Consider the following 16183-nt stretch of genomic DNA (forward strand, 5'->3'; position numbering starts at 1 on the left):
AGGTGTGAACACCCATGTGAACACAAATATAAATATGCCAGGGAAGGTTCCTATTATACGAAATGATTATTGATCATTAGTTTCACTTTAATTTCTGCGGTTTTGCGAGACAGCTGGGAAAAAAATTCACCATATTCTCACAGTGGTGATCTTTCCCTGACCTCAGTAACAAGATGCCCTCTGTACAAGACAACAAGAAACTCATCTGCACTATGTAGGTATTTCCCGTAAGCCAATGAACCCACCAGCAAGAGACTGGGACTGTAGGAGGAAACCCCAGTAAACACAAAACATGCAAACTCGACACAGATAATCCCCCAGGAACTGAAGTCAGGCAGTGATGTTAACCACTGCACTACCCTGCCACTAAGGGGTATCAGGTATAAAAGGCTGAAAACAAGACTTAATATTGTGTGTATTTCTGCCCTCTGTAGAGCAGTTACAGTTTACCGCTCTGTGCTCACTACTATGTCAGCTGATAAAAACAGAACTATTGAGGTGTTGAAGTTGTATGGTGCATGTTAGTTTATTTCATTTCAGTCTTTGTCAGAACACTTTAAGATCTTTAAGTAGGGATCCTAATAATTTGGGGGTTTCAGTGGTCTGGACCTGTAGTGTCATTTGAGTGAAAGTGAAGAAAGTATTTAATTTCTTCTCTCACACTGCAGAATCGCTGATTGTAAAACAGGAGGGAGCTGTACTGGCAGGTTAAATTGGTGTTATTTTGTCTAACAACAATTTCCAAATGAAGAAAACAACACAAGTGAAATGTCAGTACGTTATTTATGCTTGTTAAAATATACAGTTTGTCACATTTGATTGTGATTTCCTTTATTAGATATTTTAGTTAGAAGCAGTAAGTATCCTATTTGTCAGTATAGGAGCAGAAGAAAAGTTTGTCACCAATTTCAATGTATTGTGTTTCTATTGCGATATCTTATTTTTTTCCTATTTTAATCTGTTTCCATTAATCACACACCAGAGGATTTAAGAATGTATCAGCACAGTAAACATAAGAATTTACCTACACAGAGAACCCGACCCCTGATGTAGTACCAGAGCAGATGCCGAGATTTCCTGTGGACATAGACACACACCCACAGCTTCAAAATACAGCATGAAATTCCTCAGCCAAACTCTGAATGACTTTTCACAAACAGCAAAACAAATGTCAGAATAAAGTTTAAAGATGAAACCAATTTCAGGTTAAAATAAAACACAATAGTTGCAGAAATCTGCAGTTACTCATTAACTGTTCAGTGTCTAAATGTCTGTTGAGTGAGAGCTTTCTGTGACATTATAGTACTAAAATAATTTTACTGGGAGACAGTTCTCTTTTTGGAACCTCAATCCTAAATCAATCTGAAGGCCATATGTTACCATATCTTACCCAGAGAGCTTCTAATCTGTTCATTAATAACCAGATTTGTTACAGATGAGCATGATGATATGATATGAGGACCTGTAAGACTGACTTGATCCGTAGGTGAGCTCCTGAAAGGATCGATTCATAATCCCACTGAATCAGGTTGAACATCGGTGTCCCTGAATACCTAAATATTTACACTGATGTGGGTTTGCTGCTCATCTCTCAGGATTGCCTTCTTTGTGCTTCTGTCCCAGTCTTCAGGGAATCTACTCAGATCTTTTAATTTCAGTCCAGATTCCCACTCGATCTTTATCCTAAAAGTACAGATGAACCATTTCCAGTAGGACTGTTTGTTTGATATCACTTCATTTTACACCATTGCAGGTGTCAGTTTATACAAAAAGACATTAATATTAAAAGTTCATCTTTAAAATTTGTTTTAATGGTACTTTTTTCTTTTTCATTTGTAAAGTTACATCAGCTCATTCAGTGCAGAGCTCTTTTCAATTGTTTTCCACTCATTGGGAATTTCACCATAACCTTCAAATTTACGCTTGAATTTCTCCTCCAGCTGTGACGTGAAAGTACAGATGAACCATTTCCAGTAGGATTGCTCGCTGTTATCTGGGGTGGTGCTCCACCTGCTGTAAGGTTCACCTGCTTCTCTGTAGGTCTTATAGGGAACAGTTTCAGTAGATTTCCGAGTAGGATAGAAACTCTTGTCACTGCTGACTGAGGTGGTACAAATATCAACATAAAATATATCTGTCCCACAGAAATGCCAGCCAGCCAGAGCAGAAGGACGATGAAACTGGACACTGTGATCAGAGTTATGACCAGGGATGGTGTTTGTGCAGATGGCTTTACAGAAGGGACACTGTTCCCAACAGCCACTGAGCGCCTCACACAGAATCTCATCAGGTCTGCGTCTGAACATCTTTAAGTCAAGGTCAGGTTTGCTGCTGCTTTCTTTCTGAAGACTTTTCAGTAGCTCATCAAGTGATCTGGCCATCGTTTCTCTGAGGAACTGCAGGTCTGTGATGTCTTCATTTTCAATATTTCTGAAGTCCTGTCTGGGGAGCACCATGTGATCACTGAGTGCTGCACAGAACTCATCCAGCCACAAGGTGGCGCCACCATGTCTGTCTCTCACTGCTGCAGTGACAGTAGTGTTCACTGTAAAAACCTGCTTCACTAGGTAACTCAGATTGGTATTAAACATCCTTCTCAGTTGATCTCTGTTCTTTATACAGTATCTCTCAACACACTCCCTTATAAACCTCGCAAAATAATCCTTTGGATGGTTAATATATTCCATATAGGAGTCAAAGTCCTCCTGCTCAGCGAGGTGTCTCAGAATGTGGTTCTCCAGGTTGGATCGGTTACCACTGAAAGCAGAGCAGTTAGATTTAATTTCATCTGTGATCTGGATACAGGTCTTACCACATGCTGCCTGCTGGATCGCTGGTTTAAGGATTTTGCACAGAAAATCTACAAAGAATGTGACAGATGAGGCTCCTTTACAGAAGCTCTTAAAAGAGTCGAGATACTGATCCCTCTTACTCTACAGATAAGTCAGAGGATCGTTGGCTGTCTTGAAGGCTGTGTGCATTTTCTCAAATCGCTGTACTGCTGTGGTGCACAGATAGACAGACAGTTCAAACTCATACTCATTTGTGAATATTGTTTTTCCTGTAAAGAACTGATTTACATAATCAGTTATTTTCTTTTTGATCTCTCCCAATATTTCATGGATGAAGTTGTCATTGAAATCAACTTTCTCCTCTTCTCTCCTGTCAATGTATTTATTAACAGCTCTCTGTATTTCCTGAGTGAGTTCATTCCCATGAGATTCCCACTGTGGGTCTTGAGAAAAAAATGTGTTCCATACATCTTCTATCCAGCTTTGTTTGATGTATTTTTTCTTACTGAACTGGAAGATCTTCTCTCTTTTCACAATCTTGTTGATGACATCTCCCTGGTTCTTGAATTTCTCCAGCAGGATGTTCTGCACTGTGGCTCTGATGTCCAGCTGTTCCTCAGGGGCCAGCTCTGAGGACACTCTGGTCACCCAGCTCTCCCAGAGTCTGTCAAACTGCTCCTTCACTTTCTTATCACTGGGCTTCTTCTTCTTCAGTCTGGACGCCAGGTCTTTGCTCATTTCAATCAGTTCTGCTTCATATTCTGATTTCTTCCTGTCCAGCTCTGATTGGCATTTCTTCAGTTTGATCAGTTCATTGCTCTGCTTTCTGGTTTCTTCAATGAGCTCATTCCTCAGGCTCTCAAACCTTTTATCAACATTCACCTTCCACTTAATCAAGATCTCCTGGTATTTTTCCTCTTTGAAATACTTTTCTATTTCAGCTGTCAGAGTGCTGTAGACCTCATCAAATTCTTTCATCAGATCTGATGATGTCACAGCCTGAACTTTATTATTGATAATTTGGTTGCTCAGTCTGTTTTGTACCTCCAGGGCTTGTTTTCTAATCTTCCATGACCACTCTCCGTACTTGTCCTCCAGTTTACTGTAAACCAACATTTCCAGGGTGTTTCTGAAGCTGAAGACAAAGTTCTCCACCAGCAGGGCATTCCAGAGATCTTTGATCCGTAATTTCAACTCGGACAGTGAGGGAAACTTCACTCCCGGCTGCCACTGAGCGACACTGAGGAGCTTCATCTTCAGCTCCTGGACGTTCTGGCTATAGGAGGGGTTGGGAGGAGCCATCGGAGGGTCTCCTTCCAGAAGGTTTTTGAAGTAGAAAACCTGTGAGTCCACATCAAACTGGATAATGTCACTGAAGCCGGTAACTTCACAGCCTTCCTCTTTGGCAGCAATGCGGGACATTTCATCCAGTTTCTCCTGGAGTTTAATCCTTCCCTCCATATTCTTGTTGTTTGCTGAAGCTTCTGCAACATTCTGATGCACAAAAATACAGCTTGGTTTGATCTGAACAGACTTCATTCTCAGGAACGCCTGGACACAGATCTGGAGAATGTCCTGCATTTCAGAGGGATTCTCTCCCATGATGTTGATCACAGTCATGTCACCAATCCCGATGATAAAAGTTGCTAATTCATTGTCGTGACTCAGTGAGGCTTTATTACTGAGCTCTGGTGACCGAAGCCCCTCTGTGTCCACCACCAGGACAAAGTCATACTGCAGCTGAGCTCTGACATCTTTACTCACTCGCACTAACTGCATGAACGCTCCCCTGGTGCACCTGCCTGCGCTCACTGTGAACTGCAGCCCGAACATTGTGTTCAGCAGAGTGGACTTTCCTGAGCTCTGGACTCCAAGGACAGAGAGGACAAACACCTTTCTGTCTCCAAGTCTCTCAGTGAGTTTGTCCAGAACGGCATCAATCCACACCAGAGGCACATGGGCAGTATCTCCGTCCATCAGCTCCAGGGGATGTCCTGACATCAGCATATCCGCTCCAACAGCAGGAAGGACTCTGACAAACTGTCTGTACTCTTCTAGACCATCTCCTTCTGATTGAAAAGTCTCATACAGCTGAGCAGTTTCTCTCATGAGGTGTTGAAGTCCGAGAGCAGCAGCACTAATCTGTTCAGATATTATGTTCAGATCCTTCTGTAGTTTCATTTCTTGCTCCTTGTCCTTACTCTTGTCTTTCAGTCTCAGTGTTGTCCACGTGGAGTGGTATTTCTCCTGAAGTTCACTCAGCGTGTCTGCAGTCAGTTCATCTAGATACATTCCCAGCCAGTGCAGCATAAACAGCTTGGTGTCTTGTGGATCTGCAGAAGTTAAACACTCCAGGAAGGATCTCATGAAGTTATTGAGAGGGAAAGCTCTCTTCAGCTGTTCACGACGGAGGGCTCTTTTCTCAGCTCTAATCTCGCTTAGCTGCTGTTCAATACTTTTATTCACTTTGCTGTTAAGACGATACTGTTCTTTGTCCTTCATGCACCACTGGTGCCACAGCTCACCCTGCAGAGGCAACAGATTCTTTAGGCTCAATAACTCACCTTCTTTCAACAGTTCCAACAACATCTGGGCCTTTTCCTTCCCTTCTGTACAGATTGCACTGTCTTCATCCACCCTGAAGTGCTGTTGTCTCGCTGCCTGTAAGTATGTCTGCAGGCTGGAGGTCTTGTTCACAGTGGAGACGCAATGTTTGATGTTTGATATTATTTCTTTATTCAGCAGTGCTTCTCCCCTGTTCTTGGCTGCCAGTCTCACCTTGGTTGGATTGTTTCCTTGTGGGACTTTACTTTGTCCAGCAAACAGACAGATCAGGGGGACAGGAGATTTGACAAGAGCCTCAGCTGTCTTCTTCTCCTCTCCCTCCAGTGGAGACTCTGAGATCAGAAGCACGTTGACAGTGCTGACCTCCTGGAGAAATTGCAGCTGCTCTGGGTGTTTGCTGGCATCGCCGTGTAGGTTCAGGAAAGCCACACAGCTGTCGAACACGTCGTCCATCCTGCCTCCTGGACAGTACCAGGCGATCTCCACCACCCCGTCCATGAGCAGGCAGTGAGAGGAAATTTCACTGCAGTGCCGGTGGAAAAACACACTGTGTCTCTTGGGGCTGACGACGCTGTTCAGGATCTGGGATTTGGAGACGGAGGATGATCCCAGCCTGATGAAGGACACAGTTGGCACTGGAGTGTTAAACATGTCCCTGCAGTTGTGTTTCACAGAGCTGCCTCTCTCTGAGGGCTCCCTACTGCACCAGGACCTCTTGACCTGCCTCAGAGCCCACAGAGGGAACTCCAGTGCGCCAGTCTCAGGGCTGGGCACCAGGAGGGGTAAGGCAAATTGACAGGTGGAGAGCTTGGTGAAGAGGAACGCTCTCAGGAAGTCACCAGAGCAGTGGAACACAGCCATGTGGACGTCCAGGGGGTGAATATGTGATTCTTGATAAATGTCCATTCTGTAAGACTCTTCAGAAGTGCTATTGCAGGTAGTGGAACTCTGGAGTCCAAGAGTGAAAAAGTCATCACTGCCTGTTGTGTCATCAGTTGACTTCTCTCTCATCAGACAACTGCCAGCAGAGTCAGTCTTGTGATCTTTAAGGAACAAGGTCCTATAACTGTAGTCCAACATCATGAGCTTGTATAGATAGTGAAGGTATAGCTCTTTCTCCATATGAGGTTGGGGGACACTGCATGACAAACTGTTGATAACGAGCACATCAGTTTTCTTCAGCATACTGGGATATGAATCCCTGAGCCCAAGTTTCTGTAGCAAGTTCAGAAAAGCATCTGTTTCATTTTTCACTGCCTCACTGAATTGTTCTTCCAATGTGTTTGGGTGACGGTCATCCTGTACAGAGGACTCTGTCAGAGAACCGCTGTGGCTGTGACCTGAGAAAACAATTCCTACTGGTTCTGTGCACTTTTCTTCTGCTGTGATACTTGTCTTTTCCTTCTCAAGTACAGACGTTAGTTCTTGCTGAAGTCTTTCCCAGTCTTGATGTTCATCTGCAGAACTCATTGCTGAGGAAACATCAGGAGCCATTTTGTCCCTCATCTGTGATTTCAGGCACTGCAGTCGCTTTCCCTTGTCCTGTGAGGAGACTGGCTGTTCGTCTCTGGATACAGTCAGAGCCGTCAGCACTAAGTAGGCCTGAGCTCTTGTAGGGTCTTGTTCTTTCAGAGAGCAGTACTTGTCATAAGCTTTCTGTAGCTCATTCTCTAAAAAGTCAATGTCTTTCCAGCTCAGAAGATGACTGAAAGTTTTGCTCTTCAAGCTGTATCCTAGAGGACTGATGATAGAAAGTACCAGCAGCTCTGCTTCTTCCTCGTTGTTCTGTGTTAAAGTCTGTCGCAGGGAATTCAGGGAGAAGGATATGGTACAGGTGGCTTTAATCTGAGCTTCACACCAGTTTAGAGAGTCACTGAGTGCGGATGTAGAATCTTGTAGTTTGTCTTTAGTTCTCTTCAGGATTTCTGCCAGTTCAGAGAACTCAGAAATGGAAATAACTCTGTGCCGTTCCTCCTCGGTGTGGTAGGCCCACTCCACGATCTCAGCTCTGTGAGGGAAGTTCTTCACAGTGAACAGGTGAGGCTCCATGACAGAGCGCATCATCGTTTTCAGATTTACGGCTTTCTCATGTTTGTGCTTTTCGACAACTTTCAATAAAACGTCTTGCAGGACCCTGTTAGAGAGACAGGTCTGAAACCAGATTCTGTGAGACTCTGTTGTTTCTCTCACTTTACTCTTGAACTGCAGCAGTTCAGTCAGAACCTCTTCACTGTTGGACACAGCTGATTCTGTCTGAATCAGCTCCTCAGCCTCTCTCTGTGCCGAGAGCTCCCTCTCTCCTGATATCAGGTCTGCGTCCTGCCCTGTGATCCTTCTGTAGGCCTCCAGCAGGCTGCTGCTCAGTCTGAAAGGGTCTGTGAAGTCTTGCGTGTGAGCAGACAGGATGATGTCCCACACAGGAATCAGCCTGGTTCCTCTGTCTATCACCTGCCAGGTCCTGTTACTGCTGACCAGAGCAAACTTCCACTGCAGGTGATTGTTGGTTTCAGCAGGACCCCCAGTTTTAGAGACAGAAAGCTTCACTCTGCTCATCTGTGCTTCACTGTAGCTCCCAGTAAAGGATCCTTTCAGCTGTGATGCAGACACGCTCACTTCACTTTTAGGCGCAGTGAGTGAAAAAAATATTTTTTTCAGTAATAAGAAATGTTTTCTGATTCCAGCGACATTGCTCTCTTTAGGTGAACATAAAGAGGTTAATTTACTGTATCCAGCACCAACATAGAGATGTAAGGCTTCAGATATCAGGCTGTTCATCTGTGTGACTTCACTGCTGCTGAACCCCTGGGCAGAGGCCTTCCACCAGAACACCCCACCAAAGTGAAGAGGACCCTGGTCAGCGTGGGAACCAAATCTCTTGAAAAACTCACCAACTCTGTCCAGTAACTCAGGGGTCATGTCACCCTCATCACTGTTGATCAGCACTGCTTCTATGTCTCTAAGGTCTTTCATGGCAGCACTTGACAGCTTCAGTTTGTCCTTCTGAATAAAGCTGGACGCCAGTGGGACATAACTGTACATCGTTTTCCACACGCAGGACTCTCCAGAGGAGGATGTGTCAGATTTCCCCTGTTCTTTAGTACAGTGTGACTTTTCTGTTGTGTTTTCAACAGTAAAAACTTTAAATCTAACTTTTGCTGAAATGCTAAAAGTGTAGCCGAGCTTTTCCACGACCTTCTGGAAGAAGGTCAGAGATGTGCAGGAGGAAAATGCTTCCTTCTCATAAAGCAAGCTGTGCTGGGGTCTGTGCAGTGAGAAGCCCTCAGGAACCTCAATGAGCTGCTCTCTCTTCTCCAGCATGTTCTCCAGAATCCCAGTGCAGTAGACTCCCTGCAGAGCCAGGCCTCCAGACGCGCTTCTTAACACATCCTCATCAGGAACATTCCCAGGGTGAGACAGGGAGGAGTCTTCCAGAAGGTTGAGCTGTTGGTGCAGATTTTCCACCAGCTCGTTTAGAGACTCTCCAGCAGGTACCCAGCATTCCTGAGGAACGTCAAGGGCTGAGCGAATCTTGTCTTCCAGTTCTCTCACCTCAGCACTGTTTCGGTCTTTGCCTCCCTTGTGCAGTTTCTGAAGCTCTGTGAGGTCTTGCCTCACCTCGTCCATTCTCTCTCTGAAAGACTCCTCTGGTTTTCCATCTTGTCCTATTTCATCAGAAAAAGAGGAGAAAAGAGAAAGCTGTAAGAACTTGGTTTTGGATCACAACTTCTTCTGGGCCAAGAACAGAAAAAACCACTGGTCCCTCTTTTTTCCCAGAATTTATTAAAAAAACTACACAGTATTTTCAGGCAGAGCTAAGTCAACTGCATCACAAAGTAGAGGAAATACATTGTTTGCCCAGGTATGAAGCCCAATGGTTTTCAATATCATGGTGATACACAGAGTCTTTAACTGCTGATTTATGTCATTATCGATGGAGGGCAGGGATCCTGGCCAGCCATATCATAAAATTTATTTACTACAATACATTCTTAATGTTATGCTGTGGGCCCTGAGATCTCGGCACAGTGCTTAATGACAAGCCAAGCTCCAAGTGCAGGTTCACAGCGGACCCTCTTCAGGGTTTTAATGAGAGATGATGAAGTAATAAGGCAGGCTGATTGAAACCAGAGCTGTATAAAATAATAGGAAGTTGGAAAAAAAGCTGCCTTAATGCAGCAGAGAGACTGGTTTGAATACAGCTGTCGGAATTGCAGAGAGTTATGCCAGCGGAAGGAGACTGTCTGGAGATGGTGGGAGAGCTGTAGCTTTGAAGGAGAAAGAGAAAAAAGGGTAAAAAAATCACAAGCCAAAGAAAAATAGAGGTGAATGTTCTCACTGATTGAGTGCTTGTGACTTTCTTTGGATGTAGCATCTGCTTCGTGGTCTGTCTAGCAGCAGAATAACAAAAAATGAAGCAAGAGATGTCAAAGTATGAAACTAAAAGCTGGAGGCTGGCTGGAGGCCACGCAGATATAAGACCCCGGAGGCCTCTGAGGGTGCCGTGCAGAGATAAGGCCCTTATTGACTTAAAGTTGAAATTGCTGCCAAACACTGCGAGTCAGAAACAGGTACAGCCTCGAGTGCAGATAAGATGGACTGGCTAGCGTCCGTATCTGATGCACTGTCCTGAGGCTGCAGAGACTGCTGCTTAGACCAAAGACTGGCTTCAAGTGCTGGGTGATGCTGGCGCTGAAAACTTCTGCAGAGCTCAGTGAGAAGAGCTGGATTAAATCCAATACTGCCGAGCAGACCTACGTGCTATACTGAAGCCAAAATATCTGTCAAACAGTTTGCTGGACAGAAACAGGGAGCCCTTGCTACAGGTTCCTGAGAAGTGATAATAATAAACCCGAACACTAACACTAACCCCAAACCCGTGAACTCCTGAATAAGTAGGCTCGCACTTTCACATTCGTTGACCTGACAGCCTCGGGTGATGTACAGAAGGCGGTGATAAAATTTCCCCTTTTTCATCTTTCTCCATCTCACAGGGTTACAAACACCAACCAGGGCAGGAGTGTAACACAAAGATCAACTACAGGGAAAACACCACCACACAAAGACAACACATGAATGTCTTCACATTAGCCAGTCTGGGGCACAGGCTGTATATTAACACTGACAGGCTGGAGGAACTCAGTCTCTTTAGTCAGAAGGAAGTGTCCCACATTGACAGGCTGAGAGAACTGAGTCTCTTTAGTCTGAAGGGAGTGTCCCACACTGACAAGCTGGAGGAACTGAGTCTCTTTAGTCTGAAGGGAGTGACACACACTGACAGGCTGGAGGAACTGAGTCTCTTTAGTCTGAAGGAAGTGTCCCACACTGACAGGATGGAGGAACTGAGTCTCTTTAGTCTGAAGAGAGTGTCCCACATTGACAAGTTTAAAAAACTTTTTGTCTTTCAGCAGGCAGAGGAGAACACAAAAGGAAACATATTTACTCATATTTTCCATGTCTCCACTTCAGGAGAGTTTTAAAGAGCTATACTGTACTAATACAAACTATTTATTTAACTATTTATTTATTTTAACTATTTAATAAAAACTATATTAACTTCATAATTGATTAAGAACAAACTTATACATATCTACCCTAAAGTATCTGTCTATAGGAACAGTAGTTTATAAGTATTAAGTAATAATGAGATTTTTACAATACAATTATTTATGTTTCAAGCATAAGATTTTTAATTAAATATACACTATATACAGTTCCTCTCATGGCTGGAGTTGATGGGATACAGTGTTTTGATCAGGACGTCTCTGAAGAGGAAACACAATTATTACAGGTAGACATGATTAATACTGTAGGTGCCAACTGAACTACACTGGCTACAGGTCTGACAGAACCCACTCATATGAGCAGTTGAGCACAAACAGAAGAGTAGTTACAGTGGATATAAGAAGTCTACACACCCTTATTGAAATTGCAGGTTTTTGTGATGTAAAACCAGAAATCAAGATAAATCATGTCATACATTTTTACATCTTTAATGTGACCTTGCAAACAAAAAATAGATAAAAGAGAAAAACAAATAGATAATTATTAGGAAAAAAATATTGAAATTAAAAAACCTACAACACCCTGGTGGCATAAGTGTGCACACCCTTTTATAATGGGGGCTGTAGCTGTGTTCAGAGTTAACCAATCACATTTAAAATAATGTCCAAAGGTAAGCAGCATACACCTGCCATCAATGAAAGTGATTCTGATTAACCCCAAATAAAAATCAGCTGTTCCTGTAGGATTTCCTTGAAACTTTCAGGTTGCATCCTACTGGGATAGCCTTGGTCTGCAAGGAGCTGACAAAACATCTACGAGATCTTATTGTTGAAAGGTACCGATCAGGAGAGGGATATGAAATCTCCCCCACTCCCTCCCATCATATTATGATGTCTCCTAATGTCTTCCTATACCCACAAGGACTGTACTCCTACACCACTACACACACATGTAAGCCGAAATTGTACTGTCCCGATACAATAGCCCAGTAAAACTGTACCGGTCAAAATATTTATTAATTAACCATACTATTTTTGCACTGTTCCAAGAATGACCTTGCACTGTTTTTGTCCTGTTATATTTTCTCTGTTTGCACAGTTTTTGATTACTTGATTACATGTTATTTATGTTATGTTATTACACATTACTGTTATTGCTATTGTGTTACTGTCTATTGTCTTATCTTCTGTCCTATTTATATACTGCACCTGAGTGACTAATGAGGAACACTTTTCATTATACTATGCACCTTTGTAAGTATAATGACAATAAAGTTGAATAAAGTATAAAAGAATATCATAGGCATTGGATGTACCATGCAGCACTGTGAAGACTATCATCAATAAGTGGAGACACTGATTAAAAGCCAGTGAAATATTCCGTCAAATCCACGCACATCAGGTTTTATGACAGTAGAAACTAAAAGTAAATCAGTTCCCATCTGTCTCCTAGTTCAGACCCCGTGCATTTGACAGGAACAACAAACTCTAAGCAGACAGAAATAAACTTTTCCAGCTGTTGCTGTGCTCTGCGACAGAGAAGAGACCCCCTGTGTCTCACTTTCCAACACTCTGACAGTTAGAACAAGAGAAAACTCACCAGGGCTGAGCGCTGAGCTCTCAGATGCCATTTCTCCTTTTTTCCAGTTGATCTGAGCGAGTTGTTTCCCGTCTGCTCTGTGATGCTGGTTTGGCGCCACCTGGTGGAAAAGTAACACTGCTACATAGACTGATGGATAAATTAAATAATAATTCCTTACTCTTACATAACGCTGTTCTTGACACTTCACTCAAAGTGCTTTACAGGTAATAGGGATACCTAAAGACAGAAATGAATCAATGATTATTATGTCATCAGAATACCGAAGTCATAGCACTTCAGTCGACACCCCTACTCTCACACACAGCATCCTGGATCTGTACTGACCAACAGTCAGGACACTGGGGTCCACACCCCTACTCTCACACACAGTGTCCCGGGATCTGTACTGACCAACAGTCAGGATACTGGGGTCCACACCCCTACTCTCACACACAGTGTCCCGGGATCTGTACTGACCAGCAGTCAGGACACTGGGGTCCACACCCCTACTCTCACACACAGTGTCCCGGGATCTGTACTGACCAGGATACTGGGGTCCACACCCCTACTCTCACACACACTGGCCCGGGATCTGTACTGACCAGGATACTGGGGTCCACACCCCTACTCTCACACACAGTGTCCCGGGATCTGTACTGACCAGGATACTGGGGTCCACACCCCTACTCTCACACACACTGGCCCGGGATCTGTACTTACCCAGCGTGTCTCTGGTTTATAACCTTTCTTATATCCAGACAGATAAGGGAGGGATATTGACTTTTACGTAAGAATAAAAGAGGAAAACTGGTGCCAAATCCTGCTCCCACAGCCCAGCGCGGGACCAGACACTGGCCGTCAGGCTCGAGGAGAGAGCGCCGGTTGCTAGGCGACGCTCTGAGTTGGAAAATCCCGGCCAGAGCGCTCGAGCTCCTCTCAGTGCTGTTTTATTCCCAGGTGAGGAACTGCGTCTTTCCTGGAAATTCCAGGAATGACTGGGAATCCCCCGCCATGTCCTTCCAGCGGGAATCTCCTGTGGGCTGGGAGGGATGGCGGAGGCTCTTCCCTGTTGTTTCTGCAGACGAGCGGAGTCCTGCTGCCCGTGTGGCGGCACAGCTGGTAAAAACGCTCCCTGTGCTGTGGGTGTTGTGGGCTGCCAGTGTTTCCGAGAGAAATTGGTTGTTTGTGTGGGAAGATGCTCTTTCCTCAGGAGGGAAAAAGTCCATCTGGGGCTCAGCTGGAATAACCGAGCGGGAAGGAAAGTTCTGGAAGTGCGCATCTCCTCTCCGTCTGCTTCAGTCCCAGTTACTGCGACACTGGGACAGAACAGGAGTGACGAGCGAGCCTTCTTTCCTACACGGGGTATTAGTGGGTTTTTTTTTAGGAAACAGGACAGAGATATATAAAAGGATACCTGAGGGAGAGAGTCCTGAATCTCTCAGTTCTTGTCTTGATCCGGGTTGTACCCAGTTCCAGTTTAAACTGGTTTAATTAACTCTTTAAACTGAGTGTCTTCAGTCATTAACAAAGGTCCGTCCAGTTTCTATGCACTTTATCCAGTACAGGGTCGCGTCTTTCACACTAATGAAATGTAAAGAGTAAAAACTCATTGAAATGAGCAATAAAACCTGGATTTACCAGAGAAACAGGGGAATTTATTAAAACGAGACTGTATTAAATAGGAGTCTACTTCATCAGTGTGAACAATGCTTTCTAATATCACTTCCAGCTTTTTTTAAGCTTCTTTGATCCTGTAGTTTATATATACATATTTATTAATACCTCATATTGTATTTCGGTACTGCAGCAGTGATATGAGCCTGGTATGTTCACCCACGGCTATTTTAAAGAAGAATAGGAGGAGAATAATGGAGGCAGGTAGTTCCCTCTCGTAACCCTGTCTGAACGAGTAACGTGATGCAAGCTTCACTAAGAGACGCTGGCTTGGTAGCACCTTTCAAAATCAAAGTCCACTAAACCTGCCTCAGAAAAAAAATAGTTCAAACTTATTCTACAGAGCCACAGCTAATAGAAAATCACCATGGTTTTCTCAGATAAATGTCTTTGCTGAAGTTGCTGGGGTTTATAGAGCACCTCCCATCCTCAGACTGGGACTGTGCAGCCATGGACAGGGAGTGGTCTCACCCCGCTCCCGACAAAACAAACATCTTTGCCTCTTCAAAAATACCTCAGATCTATTCTACGGACCCTCAGCTAATAGAAAATAGCCATGGTTTTTTCAGATAAGTGTCTTTGCTAAAGCTACTGGGGTTTATAAGACTACTTGCTGTTCCCAGACTGGGACCGTGCAGTGATGGTGTAGGGATTGGTCTCATTCCCCTCCCGACCAAACCAAAATTTGTGCCTCTCCAAAAGTGACTCAGATCTCTTCTACAGACCCCCCAGCTAATGGTATATAACCATGGTTTTGCCAGATGAGCATCCTTTGCTGGGGTTTATAGGGGCCTTTTAGCAGCCGATACTAGATTTGTCTCGAAGGGCATGTTATTGCAATGTGGGCATTGTTAACACTTCACCTTTCTGGTTTGAAATAAAGTGTAAATTTCACACTTTTTCCCTACTGTCTATGGGATAATTGTTTGGGGTGTAAATGTAAGACATATTATAAAACTTAGGAATTTTGCTATATTAAATTTATTAGAGTGTATTGAAACAGCCAAAAGATTGAATAGACCTTCAATAGTGATGTATCTTTTCTGGGAAGGTGGCTCTGCCACAGACATGGTATGCACCCTTTTTGAGTTGATGTAATGTGGAAACGATGGGTTACATGGTGCCCAAGTACCAGTTGATAACTGATCCCCCCCCCATGCGTTCCGATAGACTGGGAAGTAAAGATACCTTGCAGGTGTTCTGTATCAAAACACTACACTATGGTATTTTCTCTTAAATCAGATCAGTTTTTATTATTTTGAGTGTAGAACTACTCAGACAACATTCAAGTGCTGCTTTAGTTATCTGGCCTATTATCCTCTGGACACAACAATTCTGCACAGCACAGAGGGGAGGAAAAACCTCATTTTACTGCAAGAAAACCTCCGGGAGTCCACGGCTTGGGAGTCCAATTTTGGACGATAGATGTTTCACAAGAAATTCTCTTACTGTATATTAGATTCTATTTCAATTTTACATGGTTCGGCAAATATGGGTATTTTTGAAAATCAGAATAGCTTTAGATCCCAGAAGGGTCTTGAAAGTCTTGTGTATTGTTACAGGTAACGCTGCCCGTTTCTTCGTCACTGATTGCAAGCTATTCAAAGACTCGTTCAGTGCCTCTTTACTATGCAGTGGAGTTGATATGTAACTGTTCAGTGGCTCCAGGTTTTTTTATGTTTCATGAGTATTGACATTCTCAACTGTGAGTACATAGTTTGACCAACATATGTCTCTGTCTGATGCCTCCTTTATTTCCAGAAAACAAACACAACATTAGTTTAGTTTATGCTATGTGTTGGCTGTGTTGTGATGTTTTCATCATTTACTTTAATTCTAAATTTCTGTCCAGTGCACAAAAGTACCACCCAATAATGTTCACCTCTGTTTATAGACTTTCCTTCATGGCATATTGTTGATTTAATAGTACATTGCACTTTACCAACACCTTCCAATTCCAACTGCAGTTCTCAGTGGAATGTGCTCTGGGAATCAGAATCACAATAGTTTGTGGACAAGAGCTAAATCGTTGCTTCCAGACCACTGTTTAATGATAAGTAGCTTGTTGT

The 16183-nt window shown here is 43.6% G+C and overlaps 1 protein-coding gene across 1 annotated transcript; it reads right to left on the reverse strand.

Annotated features, from left to right (window-relative positions):
* Positions 1–775: 775 nt before the first annotated feature.
* Positions 776–6398, reverse strand: LOC138242984 (interferon-induced very large GTPase 1-like). Its single transcript, XM_069198451.1, is given in 1 exon segment — positions 776–6398. A coding segment is annotated over 1 exon segment (4527 nt). The 5' UTR covers positions 6369–6398; the 3' UTR covers positions 776–1841.
* Between the last annotated feature and the right edge of the window lie 9785 nt (positions 6399–16183).

Source organism: Lepisosteus oculatus, chromosome 14, assembly GCF_040954835.1.
Source record: "Lepisosteus oculatus isolate fLepOcu1 chromosome 14, fLepOcu1.hap2, whole genome shotgun sequence".
NCBI classification, from domain to species: Eukaryota; Metazoa; Chordata; class Actinopteri; order Semionotiformes; family Lepisosteidae; genus Lepisosteus; species Lepisosteus oculatus.